This window comes from Babylonia areolata, chromosome 18 (assembly GCF_041734735.1).
Source record: "Babylonia areolata isolate BAREFJ2019XMU chromosome 18, ASM4173473v1, whole genome shotgun sequence".
NCBI classification, from domain to species: Eukaryota; Metazoa; Mollusca; class Gastropoda; order Neogastropoda; family Buccinidae; genus Babylonia; species Babylonia areolata.
The window spans coordinates 54,968,551-54,986,869 of record NC_134893.1 but is presented as its reverse complement, the minus strand read 5'-3'; the positions used below and the strand labels follow the sequence as shown (position 1 = coordinate 54,986,869).

General features: G+C 42.7%; 1 protein-coding gene across 4 annotated transcripts in view; it reads right to left on the bottom strand.

The window, feature by feature from the left end:
* LOC143292921 (uncharacterized) overlaps positions 1-18,319 on the bottom strand; it is an 80,605-nt gene that overhangs the window by 4,326 nt on the left and 57,960 nt on the right. For all 4 annotated transcript variants that reach the window (XM_076603614.1, XM_076603617.1, XM_076603615.1 and 1 more), the window contains 15 exons: positions 17,874-17,951; positions 16,934-17,149; positions 15,101-16,411; positions 12,431-14,471; positions 10,774-11,246; positions 9,698-9,940; positions 9,359-9,463; positions 8,375-8,461; positions 7,256-7,322; positions 6,219-6,339; positions 4,884-5,027; positions 4,196-4,319; positions 3,206-3,292; positions 2,553-2,700; positions 408-539 (listed from right to left, as the gene is read on the bottom strand). In XM_076603614.1, the coding sequence (XP_076459729.1) occupies positions 408-539; positions 2,553-2,700; positions 3,206-3,292; positions 4,196-4,319; positions 4,884-5,027; positions 6,219-6,339; positions 7,256-7,322; positions 8,375-8,461; positions 9,359-9,463; positions 9,698-9,940; positions 10,774-11,246; positions 12,431-14,471; positions 15,101-16,411; positions 16,934-17,149; positions 17,874-17,951 (5,377 nt within the window). The remainder of the gene's footprint in view (positions 1-407; positions 540-2,552; positions 2,701-3,205; positions 3,293-4,195; positions 4,320-4,883; positions 5,028-6,218; positions 6,340-7,255; positions 7,323-8,374; positions 8,462-9,358; positions 9,464-9,697; positions 9,941-10,773; positions 11,247-12,430; positions 14,472-15,100; positions 16,412-16,933; positions 17,150-17,873; positions 17,952-18,319) is intronic.

Genomic DNA, 18,319 nt, shown 5'->3' with positions numbered 1-18,319 from the left:
TTATTCAATAATTTGCTTTCTTAAATATCAATATAATGAGATAAGTTGGTAACAAAGGCTGCAAATGAGATAAATTTTAAAAAAAAAGAGAAGGAACCTATCGCATAAACTACAGCTGAACCTGTCAGACCTGTCACAAACTTGTGACAAAAATGTGAATGGAAAAAATGTACATTCAACTGAAAATAATCACACCCTGCACTTTATTCCACCATATTTTGATGATTTATTCCTCTTTCACAAGTCTTTGCGACTGCAGTCAGGGAGAAAAGCAAGCAAGATAGAGAAACAGCAGCGACATCACACGTGGGATAGATAAGTCAGACAACTGATTCTTTGAACAAAAACAAAAAAAATCTGAACATTTGCACACTATTTTCAAGCCTGACTGGCCTATGCTGCCTGACCTTTGGGATCTATACGCCTACGTCGGTTGGAGTCACGGCTGACATGCTCGGTGGTAGCCGATGTGGAGTCACGGCGATGGGGAGCAGTCACAGTGGGACTGGGACTTCTTGCCCTCTGGTGGAAGGAGGGCGCTACACACAACAACACGCCAACACCATGTCAGCCAAACACCACACAACACCGCATGCACTGACATCCTGACAAGTTAGGAAACAGAGTGACGAAAATATATATACACTACTGAAAACCAAAAATACTGAACATGGTAACCACATCAACCATGAGGTTAGAATCTTTGATGTTTGGGTTATTTTCTACTATGTTTCAAATACATAATTTAATACACTTACATGACCAATGTCAGAGTGAACTGCACAAAAAGCTAGTTGCTGTTGATTTTTTGTTGTTGTTTTTTTGTTTGCTTTCTGCAGGAAAGTAGTACAACACAAAGAAATGCTACCCAGTGGAACTGATTCTGACGAAAGTGTAAGGGTTGGGCAAGTCTGCTTTCACTTTCTTGCTATTCCCCCAGCCCTTCTAACATGCAATAACATTTTCTTCACCAAATGAAGTAATCACTTTGTTTAAATCAATAAATGGCCCTGATTTACCATCTGAAACTGCCCAGGCTTTTAGACTTTCCAATAAACATTAAGTAACATAATTAAAAGATGTTAAAATCTAAAAATCTACACATTTTTAAAATATTTTATTATACTATACTGCAAATTAAGACAGAACTGATAACATCTGTAATGAAAATTCAAAGATTCAATCTGTTTATATCGCAACTTAAGACAGAACTGATAGCACATCTGTAATGATTATCTTTTCACAAACAACTATTGGTACTGCATACCCCAATATTAAAGTGGCCAATACCAACAAATCACTGCATACTTTATGCCTGTATTTCAGTCAAAGAATGAAAGAAAAAAAACAATTAGCTTTTTTTTTTGTTTTCTTTTTTTTTTTTTTTTAGACCTTGTATTGTTGTAAAAAGTATTAAAATATATATAACATGTAAAATACAAAACGAAAGAACCTAAAATTGCCAAATGAAAGCTGAAAAAAAAACACACCCTAAAAAAATTCATTTTCAGTCCACAAAGAACACGAATCAACAAAACCAGAAGGAAAAAAACAACCACACAATGGAACAATTCACCATCATTCTAGATGCAGAAACATGGATACAACACAGTCACAGTACCTTGACTACACACAACGGCATCTCAGTGAAACACCACAGTCACAAAGCTAGTTCTAAACACACCTCACAGTGGTAGAGTCAATAGACTAACAACACCCACAACTACACACAAACTTAAGACCTACCAACTTACACTTGTTAGATGTCACAGACATACGTATAACACAACCTCATCCAAAACATCTAAATGTCTTTCAAAAAAGACATGCAAAAACTGACTGTACGACTCAAGAGTTGTTGGCTGGATCCGAAATTGGCAGCAAGCGAAAGAAAAAGAAAAAAGAAAAGAAAGGAAAAAAGCAATGAAATCGCTGTCACTGACCTGTCAATTACATTTTCAACGTGGAAGCATACATCAAAATCAATTGCTGTGTACAGCTTCAATAACAGCAAAAAGGGGGGGAAACTTGAAATAAAAAAAAGTTCAAGATTCTTGCTTTCATTTTATTCTGATCTGAAATATTTTTCCACTACTCACATAATAGAAACAGAAACCTGATGAAAACACATCTAATGATGAAATGATCTTTTTTAAACAATGGCTATAAAATGTCATAACTATGGATTGGATTTTTTTTTTTTCAATGTCACAAAGGACAGAATGTTTTTTTTAAACAGCGACTGAAAAAAATAGTCACAAATAATGGAATGAGTTAAAAATACATAACAATATATGTCTGAATAAAAATGAATGATCAATCACAAACCCAAAGCCATGACAAAAAACAAAAAAAGAACCCAGCAACAAACACACACACACACATATAAACATGCACACACACACGCACACACACATATAAACATGCACACACACACGCACACACACATATATATAATGCTCACAGACACATTCACACACACACACACGCACACGCACACACACACTCTCATGAAAGGAGACCACACACAAGCTGCCAGGTGCATCACTCACCCCGTCTGATGGGGCGCCGGGTGCCTGAGTCATGCTGTGCTTTGTCCAGCTGTTCTCGCATACTGATCATTTCCGTCTGGTACTCTTTGCGCAGCTCTTGGTTCTCTTTCAGCGCCTGCAGGTACTGTGTCATTGTCTGTCGATGTTCCTGCAGAAACAGCAAATTTAGTGAAAAACTACTTCAACGAAACACACACACACAACTTGTCGTCTCCTTACTAGTACACACGCCAGCTTAAGTCTTGATGCAAACAAGAAAGTGCTAAAACTTTAATTCACAGTCTGAATAATCAAGAAATACATCACTGATGTATAAATATATATACATATATAGGAAATAAATAACAAAATAAAATGAATAAATGTATAATCACAATGACAGCAACGAAACTCCAAACAAGTCAACCAAATTGTCCAAATATTTCTCCTATGCCTCTGTACAACTATTATTTGGATCATTTTCGAATACACCCATTCTGTAATATTAGGTCCTGTCTTCTATCTCAGTACTGGTAATATCTGGCGCTATCTTCTATCTCAGAGCTGGCTGCCTTCAAATACGCCTGTGCGGTAATATTAGGTGCTGTCTTCTGTCTCAGGACTGCGACATGGAGTATTCTCCTCTTGGCGTTACACCCGCTGATGCCCCTTACCTCTGTGGTGCGGTGAAGACTATTCTCGAAGTTCTTCACCTGTGACCTCAGTTTCTGCAGCTCTGCATCCTTGACTCGTATCATGATCTGAACACAGCAAAGGTCAAGGTCAAGCTTTTAAGACATTTTTTCACACACTCCATAAATCTTTATGTACTGAATACTGTGTGGATTGCCTAGTAAATCCTACATACATTGACTACAGATGCTTTCAGACCATAATCAAATCCCATGTACATTGACTACAGCTTTCAGACTATTTTCACTAAATCATATGAATACTGAATACACAACATTTTCTGACAAGTGAAGCATTTTAAAGAATTCTGTTCATCAGTTCAAGGATCCTAAAGAATCAATGTTCTGGAGAAAAAAAAAAACAGAAGAAAAAAAAACCCAATAAACCATCTGGCAGTCATTAAACTATTTCTCACGCAATATTGCACAAAAACACACATATACACTACACATGTACACTAGCACCACTCTCACACACAAATTATACCATGCTGTGAATTGTGAACCAATTCATTGAACTGTATTCAATTGTACTGTATTACCTTTTGTCAGTGTGTGTGAAATTTGGGTTGCCGTCTCTGGGGAGAGTGCATTGCCACCCTTTTCTTTTCTTTTTTTTCTGTATGCAAGTGTGCTTATTTTGCTATCAAAGAGGATTTTTCCACAAAAAATTTGCCAGGGACAGCCTTTTCATTGTCTTTTACGTGAACTAAATGCATGCTGCACACAGGAACCGAAGTTTATCGTCTCATCCGAATGTCTAGCACCCAGACCACCACTCAAAGTATAATGGAGGGTGTATGTAAAAGTCCTGGTCCATAAAAGGGACTTCAACTCATGGACACTTGCTTCCTACTCACTAACTTACCACTAGGCCACCGATCCACCCAAGCGCACAGAGCTTCAAGAATATGCACAAAAGCAAGATTTCTTAGTAAATGAATAAATAAAACCTATCCTGCTAATTTTGACCTGAGCATCATACAGTTCCTCCTCCAAAGTGGCCGTGCCAGTGGTCAAGTTTGTCGGCCGGTTCTTGATGAAGTCTTTGAGTCGCTCAATTTCCTGGTTCACCATGTCATCCAAGTGGTCGTTGCTGCAGAAAGTCATCAACACAGTCAGCCACATTTAGAGATTCCACTGGAGGAGTACTGTTGCAGCCCTGTGCTCCACAAGGAGTCAAGAGGCATGTCAAGTAAATCAAAATTTAAAGATCCCATCGTCTTTCATGGTGACTGGGGGTAGTGAGTTCACAACCACTGTGTCCAGGGCTCAGCATCAGAAAACAGGGTCTGACCCTCTCCTTTCACCTTTTTAACCTTCCTCTTAAAAATCTCCACACCAGAAAGTATGACTGCAGAGCACAGAGAGAAACCCCAAAAAAAACCCACAACGACTGTAGAAAAAAAACTGATATTTCAAATCTTATAGACAGTCTTAAAAAACAAACAAACAAAAAATAAACTTAATGTACTGATTACATTCTGTTTTGACACAGAATTGTGTCTTGTCCTATTCTTATTAAAAAAAAAAGATGGTCTTTGAACACCCACCCACATACAGATGCACACACACACACATAGACTGATGTACACACACGCACACATACACACACACACACACACACACACACACAGACACACACAGAGACGTTCCCCACCTCTTGATGAGCTGGTTGATGTGACTCTCATAGTCCTGCTTGGTCTGACCCAGCTTGACCTCCAGCAGCTTGAGGTCCTCGCACTTGCTCATGTAGTGCATCTTCACCTGCTTCAGCTCCTCCTGCGTCTTCTCCAGCTCTTCCCTGGGCACACCACACCACAACACAATGCAACACAGGTTGTGACCTTTTTTTTTTGTGAACCACCAAAGAAGAAGAGGAGAAGAAAGAAAGGAAAGAAGAAAAAAAGGAGTTAAGAAACTGAAAAAAAAAATCATTTTTTTACTGTAGGGATCATGGATCAAAGTAGCAGTAAATGACAGGCTGGAGCTGTTATCCACAGGAGCGCTTTGGTAGCTGGAGTGGTCCAGCCCAGATACTGCGAAAATAAAGGTCCTTTTTTTTTTTTTTTTTAGGATGAGTGCTTCTTCCTGCAGATCCCCCCTTTTAGAGACAGAATAATCAAGAAATAATTGTGGTCACTCCATGGAAGAAAGGTAGGTTTGTGTCACTTTCTGTTTCAGTTTCAAAGTGGTGTGAAAGTGTGTGGTCTGATTCTTATACCACTCCACATCTGCTTTGAAGAAAATTTTTTTTTTAAAAAGGAGCAGATGCCTAACGTATTTATAGACCCTGTTTGTTGGTCAGGCCTCAAAAGCCTACCGACTGCTGTATGGGGAAAAAATCCCTAAAAAAACAGATACAGAAAATAAATAAGCAAACAAATCAAAAAGAAGTAAGAATAGAATGACATACAGAAAACAAATAATCCAAATAAACTAAATAAAAATAGGCCGTGTTTAGGGAAACTTGCAGACACCCTCACACACATCACAGCATAGCAGAGTGCAGTCTTTACAGCTTTCCCTTTCACCAGCCTTGCCTATTTATTTTGCCTTGATACTTTCCCCTTCCAGTAGACTTTTTCTTTGGTCCAGTTCTTTCATCATTCTTTTTTTTTTTTCCTGAACAATATGAATTTATGTAAGGAATGATCTGAAATGTTTGGTGCAGAAAGTGCAGAAATTAATACTGAGCAGACTGGAACATAAACTAAATTAATAGTGGAAATGATGTGACATCAATACTATCTATCTCCACTTTATAACATGATAAAATTTAATCAACAATAATCCCTCCCAGCACCCTTATCACCACCACTGCCACCAAAACACAACTTTCCTCTGAAAAAAGAAAATTTTCACCACATGCATTCTATCAAACAATCATTGCTATCCTAGGTCAAATTCCTAACTGGTAAAACAAGATAATCATCAATCTTCCTTCACTCCCAAGACAATCTGTAGATAAAAACCAGATCATAGAAGGACTGACTCGTGTCTACGGCGGATCTCATTGACGAAGTCCTCGTTGTACATTGTGGTCAGACACTCTCTGTACTTCTGCCGTTCATGCTGCAGCTCCTCCTCGTAAGCTTTCCTCATAGCATCCAAGGCTGGAAACAATGTTTGGGCCATGTATGTTACATCTATCACACTATAACATTTTTCTTCACATGTCTCTCTCTCTCTCTCTCTCTCTCTCACTCACAAAATCAGTGCACTTCAAGCACTGAATACCAGAGCAGAAGTTAGTGGAAAAAAATCATTGTGTTGCACAAGGAAAAGAGGGTTTTGTTGCATGTTGGGCTTTGCTGTGTTGTATCGTGTTTGTGAGCTATTTATTTTTGCACTACAAGCATGTCACCCACCACCCCCCCCCCCCAAAAAAAAAACAAAAAAAAAATCAGGTTACCTTAGCTCAAAATTCTCAACAGGTCAACACATGGTAATCACATGACAACTCGTCCATTCAGGACTGTGTGGAAAAAACATTCTTAATAATGTAGTCATTTTAAAAAAAACAACAACATGAAATTTAAATTTGTGTCATTTTTTCCATTACTGGAGGACGAAAAAAGAAAAAAAAATCTCCCCTGTTCATTTTATTTGCTAAAAAGACCTTGAAAAACACACTTACACCCATTAAATGGATTTATAAATTATCTTAGACAGAGGAAAATGGGAATGACTGACCAGTTCTCAGCCATATAACACAACAACTTTGCCCCCTCTTCACATGAACATTTCCATTTCCCTTGAATAATTTTTCTCTCCTCTCTATCCCTTTTTCTTTAGTGTCCCCCCTCCGATGTCTTTCCAACTTTGCTTTTTATGTTTACTCTATCCTGTTTTGAAGGCTGATTGTTAAGGTTCGATTTCTGTGTCTTGTATATCAACTACCTTCACCCCCTGTGCCTTTCCCCCCATAATGGGTGACAGGAACATGTAAAAAAAAAGACATGGGCTCACGCTTATCCCTCATCAATAAACATGTTGTGTCCACAGAGGGAACAAAGCTGACCCACTCACCAGCTTTGGTGTTACGTGTCTCTTCAGCCAAGGCTTCATCCTTCTCCTTCTTCAGCAGTTCTATTTCCTGCAACAACAGTCAGAGAAAGCTAGAATGTAAATATTCAGTAGTTCGATTTCCTGTCAATAACAGTCAGCGAAACTCTGATTCACATGTGAACATTCAATAGTTATTTTTCCTGCAACAACAGTCAGAAAGTGAAAAACTCTGATTCACATGTGAACATTACATAGTTCTTTTTCCTGCAACAACAGTCAGAAAGTGAAAAACTCTGATTCACATGTGAATATTCAATAGTTCTTTTTCCTGCAACAACAGTCACAGAAAGTGATAAACTCTGATTCACATGTAAATATTCAGATTTTCAGTAGTTCTATTTTCCTGCCAATAACAGTCACAGAAACTGATTCACATGTAAATATTCAGTAGTTCTATTCCTGGCAATAACAGTCACAGAAACAAATATTCATTCTGGTTCCTAAGGCATGTATAAGGAAGACCATGTTCCTTGCCACACATGGATTCCAGTCTGATAAACCACTAACAGTTAGACATAATAAACCATAATCATTGTTCTTGCAGCTGTGCTGAGTCCACTCCTGAATATTCTCTAAATAACTTGCGAAATGTGTAATGGCCCTTGTCCATTTCCATTTCAACAGTAAATGTTGTTTACCATATTGACACTCAAGAGTTTGAAAATAAACTATGCTCTGTGCTAACTCAGCTGTTCCCAAAACCTCAAGTGTTTGTGCTGAACTGTATGATCCAGCAAAGACTTGCCCAATATATGCATCCAGTGGATGAGCAGGTTAAGTACCAAAGTATGCAGCAACATATTCTAAACACAGGTGTGTAAAGGTGTCAAAGATTAAACAAAGGTAACATAACACGCAATATCAACAACAACAAAAGATAAAAATGAAGCAAGTTACCATACTGAACCAAAGGAGTAAAATAATAAAACAAAAATAACGAATGAACAAATAAAACGTTTATATATTGTTTGAAAAACTCTTGACAAACACATTCAAAAAGGATGACCAAAGCATGTACAAGAACAAGTGTGTCGGGCCACACACATGGCAGACACTGCAGCCAGCCCAGTCACTCATTACCTCTTCCCTGTTGAACGAGTTCTCCTCAGTCTGCGGAGCATCTGGTGGAGGCTGACTTGGCAATGGAGGGATTTCCTCATCATCAGGCTGCAATACATACATTTTTCTTCACTTTTGAGTGCCACGAATGCATAATTTAAAAAAGAAAACGAAAAAACCACAACAAAAAAACCAATCATGACAGGCTAGAACAACGCTTTAGCTCACTTTCAAGCTCAGCTATCAAAATGATCATCAATAGGAACACCCCTCCAGGTAGTTATCAACAACACCCCTCCCTTTCCCCCAAACAACAACATCAACAAACAAAACTGAAAACGTTTGTACAGGTTGACTGTGTAATACAGAATGAAATCTACCAAGGATTACTAGCCAGGAGTTACAGAGCAAAAGAGTGACAGATTCGCAACTGTTGGGTTTAGATCATACTGAACTGTTCCACAGTGCACATGAATTACAAATATTAGCATAGACAATAAAGAGCATTAGCAAGCATAAAGTTTAAAGTGTGCTGACACGCTGCACTTCAATTGTGATATGAAGACTGATGAACCATTATATATATATATGTGTGTGTGTGTGTGCTTTGATGCTTCTACAAGACGCCACACAAATAACATATGATAGGCTACTAAACACGGGTCTGTACTGTTTCAACTGCTGCTCTGATTTGTCTATTTTCTTTTAAATCCATGCAAAATTGAAAAGAAAGAAACAAAAAAGACTGGCATGACAGCAAGCAGAGCACTGGATTTTCACCATAATGGACTTTCAGGTCTAAGGTTCAAATCAAAATTGTGTACTCATTCTTTAAGGGTTAAGGGTTATCTTTAACAGGTCCTGATGAGCTCTGACTAGCAACATTCAAGTAATACCTCTAAGTGTCCTCTTTTGACAAAAATAAAGTTTCATAAACACACACACACACACACACACACACGCACACACACAAACCACGCACACGCAAGAGGTCCAGAAACTGACCAGCTCTGTGATGTCAGTGATGCCGGTCAGTTCCTTTTTGACCATGTCAACCAGGTCTTCCTTGTTGGCCATGACAAGCTGGCCCTTCAGCTTGTCCAGGAAACGCTGAAATGTCAACAACAATTTCACTATCACTTTTAGTTTTTACTCAAGGAGTAAAAAGTAATAATAATTAATGAATAAAAAATAAAAGGAAAAGACAATAATGATAATAAATGAACAAACAAGCAAATAAATGTACAACACACACACACACACACATGCACAACAGACATGCAACCCCCCCCACCCCCCATCCCCCCCAAAAAACACACACAAAAACCAACACCCCACACCCACCTTGTAGTTGTCTTTCTGCAGCGTCATCTGCTTGGTCAGGACCTGCACCCTGTCTGCTAGCTGTGTCTCCGACTCCTCTTCGTTGGCGCGGATGGCACTGACGGCCGTCATGACGTCCTGTCGCATGCGCTCCACCTCATCGTTGTGCAGGTTGCTGACAGAGCGCAGTTCCTCCTCCAGGTCTGAGCACCTGGCCTCAAAGTGCTCCCGCTCCTGCTGCCCCTCCTCCCACAGGTGCTCCACCTGTCACAATCATTTCACTGTGCTCAAGGAGGCGTCACCGCGTTCAGATAAATCCACATATATTTGCTACACCACATCTTCTTGGCATATGCCTGATGAGCAGTATAACCCAAAGCGCTTAGTCAGGCCTTGAGTGCATGCATATGTTATAATTGTGTACCTATCAGAGTGGATTTCTTTTACAGAATTTTGCCAGAGGGCAACACTTACGTTTTTTACAACACTCTGTTTTTTAGTGTGCTCAGTGCATGCTGCAAATGAGACCTTGGTTTATCATCTCATCCATTTGACTAGATGCTCTGTTTCATTTTCCAGTCAAACTTGGCAGAAATGGCAAGACCGGGATTCAAACCCAGACCATCTGGGACACTTCTGGGCTTCAGTCTGGTTGTCTGTGTGCTCTTTTTTTTTTTTTATTACCTGTGGCCCTCCAGCCAACAGGTGTTCCACCTGTTACCACAACATGCACAGCACACACTTGTGCTTTTGTCTGGTTGTCTGTGTGCTGTTTTGATCACCTAAAAAGCTTTATCTTTGTGCTTTTGTTTTACTCAGCTATATGCTTTGTTTTGATTATGTGTTTTGTTTTGTTCAAAAAACATGGTAGTGACCCAGCTATACACCTCCCAGCCCCAAACTGGAGAGATGACCAACCTTACTCTCTTAAGATCTGCCTGAAGAGTCTGAGGTGGACCTATTGTATTGTATTGTATTGTATTGTATTGTATTGTATTGTACCTTGCTCTCTTCCTGCTTGAAGTGTCTGAGGTGGATCTATTGTATTGTATTGTATCATATTGTATTGTATTCTATGGTACTGTAATGAACAGTACCTTGCTCTCCTCCTGCTTGAAGAGGTCAAGGTGGACTTCATGCCTCTGCTTGGCAAGCCCCAGCTCATCCTGCACCTTCTGCTCCAGCTGACGCACGTGCTCCTCCACCAGGGGCCAGTCCCGCCCCCTCATCACCCCCTCCAGCTTCCCCACCTGGGAGGCAATCACCCGCAGGGTCTCCATCTCATCGTCGTACTTGGTGTCCAGCACCTCTTCCAGCGGGGCCAGCATCTGGTAGATGTCCCCCTCCTCCCCCTCCCTGCCGTCCTTCTCTGAGGAGCCCGCTGGTCTGGTGCGGGCAGGTCGGGCGGCCTTGAGGGCGTCCATCTCTTGCTGGTGGAGCAGCTTCAGTTTGTACATCATGAAAGTGGTCTGGGCTGCAAAGACCGCTTCCCGAGACAGGGTGCTGCAGTAGGTGGAAGCATTCTTTGGGTGGGGGATGTTCGGGATGGACGATGGTGAAATACCCTGGTCTGTCACAAGATGAAATGAGCAGAAGGCTGTAGCATGATCTGTCACATGGAATGAGTAAGGCTGTATGGAATGAGTAAGGCTGTAGCATGATCTGTCACATGGAATAAGTAAGGCTACAGCATGATCTGTCACATGGAATGAGCTGTAGTCATGGAATGAGTGAGGCTACAGCATGATCTGTAACATGGAATGAGTAAGGCAACAGCATGATCTGTCACATGGAATGAGTAAAGCTACAGCATGATCTGTCACATGGAATGAGTAAAGCTACAGCATGATCTGTCACATGGAATGAGTAAGGCTACAGCATGATCTGTCACATGGAATGAGTAAGGCAACAGCATGATCTGTCACATGGAATGAGCACACCCTGATTTGTCACATGAAAAGAGTCAGGTAATACTTGAGCTGTCACGTGAAATGCGTCAATTCCCTGATCTGTGACTTGAAATGGGTGAGTCAATACCCTGATGTGTCACATGAAATGAGCAGCAAGGTTATACCCTGTCACATGAAATGAGCAGTGAGGTTCAAAACAGTCCTCTCTGAAGAGCTCTGTCACATGAAATGAGCAGTAAGGTTATTACCCTGATGTGTCACATGAAATTAGCAGGGAGGTTATACGCTGATCTTTCACATGGAAAAAGTGATCTAATACCCTGACCTGTCACATAAAATGAACTGAGATGTAAGTAAGCCTCATTAATTCACCTGTGCTGTGATCATTGACTGGTGACCTACCAGAGTGAAACTGGTCTGAACATAAATCAATTTCTGACAGTCTTCATACAACACGCATTGTAAAATAACCAGTAACTGAGTGAACTAAAAGTGTGGAAAGAATTTTCAGAATGTATTCAAAAATCACTGTTAGTCTGTACAAACTGACAATGTTAACATTCAGCATGTATTCTGATACTGTGTGTGATAATCGGGTTGTTTTCAAACCTGTTTAAATGCTTTGGGGATTAGCTTTAATGTATTTTGAACATGTAAAATTTTCTTCTTTTCTTTTTGTTGATAGGCAGCCAACTTAATAGTTGAAGAATCTCCTGCACTTGTAAACTGCATTTCATTTCACTGAGAGATTTTGTTAGTGATTAAACAAAAGTCAGTTTATTGCACAGTACTGGACTGGGTTTGGCTCAATGACCAACACATGGTAGCCTGGAAACTGATTTACCTGTGAGCATCTTGTTGACCTGACACTGCTTGGACTGGGCTTCCGCTTTCAGGGCCTCAGCCAGATTGTGCACAAAACATGACAGTCCTCTCTGAAGAGCTCTGTGATCATCATCATTTTCCTCTTCCTCCCCTCTCTCATCTTCATCTCCCACCTCCATCTCTGCCAGCAGAGTGGTGTCCCCCATCTTGAGCAGTTCCACAATGAAGTCCAGATGAGCACACAGGATTGACCGCAAGGACATGATCTCACCAAAGTTGTTGATGGAGCTGTCCAGTGTCTGGAAAGGAACCTCTATGTCACTTTCACTGTCAGGGTCACTTGCGTAGGCTGTGTGCTGCTTGCGAATCTCCGTCAGAACAATCTCTCGATCGGCTCGCAGCTGGTTGACCATCATGTCCCAGCGATGGGCAGTCAGAGTGTCACTGGCTGTTCGCACTTTCTCCTTGTAGCGCTGGATGTGTTTCTCCATGATGGTGGACACCTCTGAGCACACCGCCTCCAGAACGTTCTCCGGCCCTTCCACGATGGTCATCTCCTCACTCTCTTTGGAGATGATGATGGCCAAAGCCTGGATCATTTTCTCCTGATAGGCTTCTGCCACCTCCATCACAGCTTTGTGTCTGTCCTGCAAGCGCTGGAAGGAAAAGTCTCTGGCACTGACAGCAGGCTTGGAGGCAGGCAGACTGTCCAGCTGCTTTTTCAAGCTGTTCAGAGCAAACGTCAATTCACCTTGCACAAGAGATCGTGTGGTCAGATGACTTGCTGAAGACCACAGTTCATCACAGCTTTTGTCCAGATTATGACCAATGAAGGAATCTAACTGAGATCTCAAGATGGCTTCTGAGGCCAACAGTTGAGGCTGTGTTTTCTTTTCAACCTCTTCTTTGGCCTCCTCTTCACTGAGGTGAGAGTCCTGAGAGAAAGCACTGGAGCACAGCTGTCCCTCCACCAACAACTTTTCTGCAAGAATGTCTGCCTGCACTCGCAGAATGTCTGCACTAGTGCCTGTGACACACAGCGTCCTCATCTCTTCGTCCAGTTTCTGATACAGAGACAGAACTTTGGAGTTGAGCACACCCACCTCACGCATCACAGGGTCCCTATCCTCCTCTTGCTCCTCAGAATCCCTTTCCAACAGATGAGACATTTCCACCAGAATGAGCGATTCCAGAGATAAGCGGTCAGCATATGCCTGAAGCTTGTCCCTGCTGTCAGGAGGGTCAGACCCCAAGCTATCCAGTCTGTCTTTGCTGATCACCGCTTTCTGAGCACTGAGAAGCTGCATCAGCCGCCAGTCATGGTCTGAGAACTTGGAGTGCTGCTTCACGTACTCAGACAGGTTGGCGAGATGTTCACGCACATCATCAATGGTTGTGGCCTCCTCTTCATCATCATCACTGTCTTCAGCCCCATCTTCCAGAGCATCCAGCTGTTCCCCAATTTCCTGGATCCTTTCCATCACCTCAAGCATACACCGCTCCATACTGGAAGCAGAGCTGTCCATGACTTCCGGACAGCCCCCTTTACAGCCAGGACTGCTGCTGGGGTTGTCCTTGGGCTGACTGCTACCTGTCCCGTTATCCTGTACCATTTGGGTCAGCTTGTCCACTTTCTGCCCACAGCTGTCCAGCCTGGCTGCTAAAGCTTGCTGTTGTGATGGCAGGCCATGGGGATTGGAGACAGACCCTGGGAGGTCCTTGACCATGTCCTGCAGGTCCTTGCTGGCGTGTTCCAGCTGCTGGTGCATGTCCTTCAGGCGCCCCATCATCTGACTGTCCACTGGCGCCGTGCTGGCATCAGGAGAGGGGTTGCCAGCAAGCTTGCCGTTGGTTGGCTGAAGCGGCACCTCAGCCAGGGTCTTCTCCATCTGGTGAATGCAGCTGTCCAGGTGGCTCAGCTGCTGCCCCACCTCCTGAGTCGTGATGACTTTGGAGGGTGGAGTGGAGGTGTGTTCCAGGTGTGCCTGAAGAGCCAGGGTGCTGTGCTGGGAGGCCAGCTGGGCAGACAGCTGATCCACCCTATTCACCAGGTTCTCCACCTGAAGCACAGCCACCATGTCCTTTGAATTATCTACTTTCAAAACAACAATGAAGACACCTCCCTTTGCACACACACACATCTCCATACATAGTGACACGTAGGCATCATGTTCCATGTATTCTCTGCTTTGAACACAACGATGAAGACACCTGCTCTTCCCCATGCACATACACACATCTTCACACACAGTGATACACACATCCATTCTTAAGAATAGTAAATGTTAAGAAATGACAGAAAACAAGCGAATAAAAGCTTATACTTTGTATCTTTATGTCATCAGGATATTAACCCATAAAAATTATCAACAAAAATGTATAATCTACTCTATCTCATTTGCCTGATGAAGAACCTGTGGGCTGACGTATTGCTTTTTTTTTTCCATCCCTATTAAGTCAACTTTTAACAAGATTCTTTTAGTCTACCTCCTACTATTCTGTACACTTTGTCAGAAAACATAGATCCAGACAGAGGAAAAAGGCAATGGACAGAACAGAAGAAGAAGAAGAAAAGACAGAAAGAGAGACAGAAAGAGAGAGAGGTATGGAAAGTAAGGAGTGATGGAGGAAAGAGTTGTGGAAGGCAAAACAAAACATGCAGTAACTAAGCCTATACAGCAAGCTGCACCTGTTGTTTGTAGGAGTCTTCCAAGGTGCCCATGGTGGTTTCCATCTGCTTGTCTCTCCTCTCCAGCTCACTGCAGGAGCTCTCGTTCAGCTCCTTCTTCAGCTTCTTCAGCTCCGCCACCACCCGATCAAACTTGCCCTTCAGCCCGCGGTACTCTTCCAGAATCACCACACTGCTGGAGGCAGCAGTCACTGTCACCGCATGGTGATAGTCCTCTCCAACACAGCCATCCAGCAGGTCGCCAGCCGAGCCTTGCTGAAGGGTTTCTTGAAGCTGTTGGCAACGGTGACCAACCTGATTGATCATTTCAGAGAGAACGGAAGCTTCTTTTCTGGGTTCACCAGTGACGGACGAAACGTAGGCATCGAAACGATCTTGGAGCTCTTTGAGCAGGTTGTTGACCTCCTTCAAGTCTGAGTCCATGATGAGGATGTTGTGAAGGAGGTCATCCTGCTCAGAGCCCGTGGACTTGCTGCTCTCCGTCTCCTCAAACCTCTCCATAAGCTTGAGCTGCAGGCCCTGGATCTGCTTGTTCAGACCCTCCACCGTCATCTCCAACTGCCTCTTCTCAGGGTCAGAGGACGCCGGGGCGGTGTTTTTCAGGTGAGTTGTGAGCTGGGCATTCTCCTGCCTCAGCCTGTCCAGGTGCTGCCTCAGTGTGTGGTTGTCTTTCTCCAGGTCATCCACCTTCTCCTTGAGGGACACCACCTGCTTCTCCATGGAGTCCACGTGGTGCTGCAGCTGCTGCTTCTCCTCCTGCAGGATCTCCATGTTGTGCACGAGGTCAGAGTTCTCCCCCATTTCTGCCTGCAGCTCCTCCTGCATGTCACAGATCTTGCGGTCATTCTCTATCACCCGCTCCTCCAGCTGGGCAATCATCTCGTCCTTCTCCGTCAGGAAGTCTGCCATGCCTGAGGTCATGTTGTTCTCCATGGTCGACTGTCGCTCCTGTGCCGAGCACAACTGACTCTTCAGCTCTTCCAGGTGGTTCTCAAGGTCGTCCCGCTCGCGGCTGTACTCCTGCTCCATCTCGCCCATCTGCTGGGCAAATTCTGACTGGAGCTTGTCCAGCCTGGAGTCCTTCTCACGCATTTCAGAATGAGCATGCATCAGCTCGCGGTCCTTGTTGTCGAGCTGCTCCTTGAGCTGGTTGTACTCATGCTCCACAGCCTTCAGCTTGAGGATCTCCCGCTCCTGCTCCCGGGTCTTCTGCTGCTGCTGCTTGGCCTCGTGGTCCAGGCGCCGACACTCCCGCTCCTTGGTCAGCAGGTTGTCTCTGGTGTGCTCCAGCTTGTGGGTGCCCTCTTTCAACTGCACACACACACACACACACACACAGCATGTTATCAGGCTGCCGCTTTAAAAATTTTTTTTTTGTATTGTATTGTATTGTATTGTATATTGCATCAGAACTAAAGACTGCACTTAGGTCTGCAAGGATTTTAGCAAATGAGCATTGACGGATGAATGATACTGGCAAGATGAAACACTATTTTGAGATCTGAATAGCCCCATCTATGAAAGTGAACACTATGCTTATCCATTTAAACAAACAAAAGTCATCATACTTTTTACTGTCTAACCAAAATCAGTCAAATTTATTATACTTTCCTTCTGTGCAACCAAAATCAGTGAAAGTCATTATAGTTTTAGTGAAAATAACTATACTTTATTACCATTCAACCAAAAATCAGTGAAGTTCGTTATATTTTCTTACTGCTCAACCAAAACAAGTGACAAAAACATAAAGAATGAGAAACACACACACACACACACACACACACACACACACACACCACAAAACACACCAACAAACCAAACAACCAATCCTACCTGCCCTTCCAGCGTTCGAATACGGCGGTTCCACTCAGTGGAGTACTTGACAAATTTTTCTTTCTCCTGCTTGTACTCCTTGAGGGCCTCAGCCAGAGCCTTCTCTGTGCCCGTCAGCTTGGACAGGGACATGTCCAGCTTGGACTTGAGGGAGTCAATCTCCATGCGCTGCTTCTGCACCGTGTCCTTTGATTCCTTTAACTGTCGTTTGACGCTCTGCCAGGGCAAAAACACTAAGTACAGTTTGCCAGGGCAACACTCGGTATAGTTTGTCATTACGAGACCAAGGAAAAGGCCAGGGCAACACTGGGTATAGTCTGTCATTACGAGACCAAGAAGTATGCCAGGTAAAACTGGGTATAATTTTCATTAAGAGACCAGGGTATAGGTAGAGTAAAACTGTGTTTAGTTCATCATTAAGAGAGCTAGGAATACATCAGGGCAACTCTATCAAGAGACCAATACATATTCTTTCATTTTCTATGTCATAGTGCTTCAAAGTCTCTGCAAAGCTATTTAGCTTTATTGGCATTTTCCCCATCAACCACAATCCCCCACCCCCACTGCAAAAAGAAAGTCTGTGTGCACATTTTACATGTTGCTCCTGAACTTTGTTGACAAAACAGTACTGGGGGGAAAAACACAACTAATTAGTCATGCAAAACTGCATTTCATGTGCATATTTGGACTGGATTATTGAATGATACATGTTTTTCCTTTCTTGTAAAAATATTATTCCTGTAGGTTTTCAGACACGCACACACAGACACACACATGCACACACACACAAAACAAAGAAACCCCACACACATGCGTACTCTCATAACCCCCTCTCACACACAAATCCTTGTTCCCTTCAATCTGATGTTAAGTATTCTGCATCATGCTGGACTCATGCTTGAAAACCCCACATAGTTATTCCTTCAGGATGGTACCCTACCTGGGAGGAATCCATGTGTGCTGTGGGCTGCTGGTTCCAGCGCCCGCTGTGTCCACTGCTGTAACTGCTGTCCAGATTCTGATGAACACACACACACACACACACACACACACACAGGCCTCCCTAAATGCCATTGCACACATTTCACACCTGCCTGCTTCTTTCACCTCCTTCAACTTTCACTGCTAAAAACCGCTCCTCTCACTCACAGACACAGCTGCTGGCAAAAAGCACAGGCAACTACTCTTGACATGACATACACATGCCATAAAACTAAATGTGAGAGAAAAAAAAAATGCAGCCAGACAAAAACTATTTCAGAACTAAGCATTTCAAGAGCCACAATTAAAAAGAAAAAAAAGGACCCCCACACCCCATCCCAACAAAAATGCTCACAGAACTGCAAATTTTTCAAAAGCTACAATTAAAAAAAACTATGGATACCC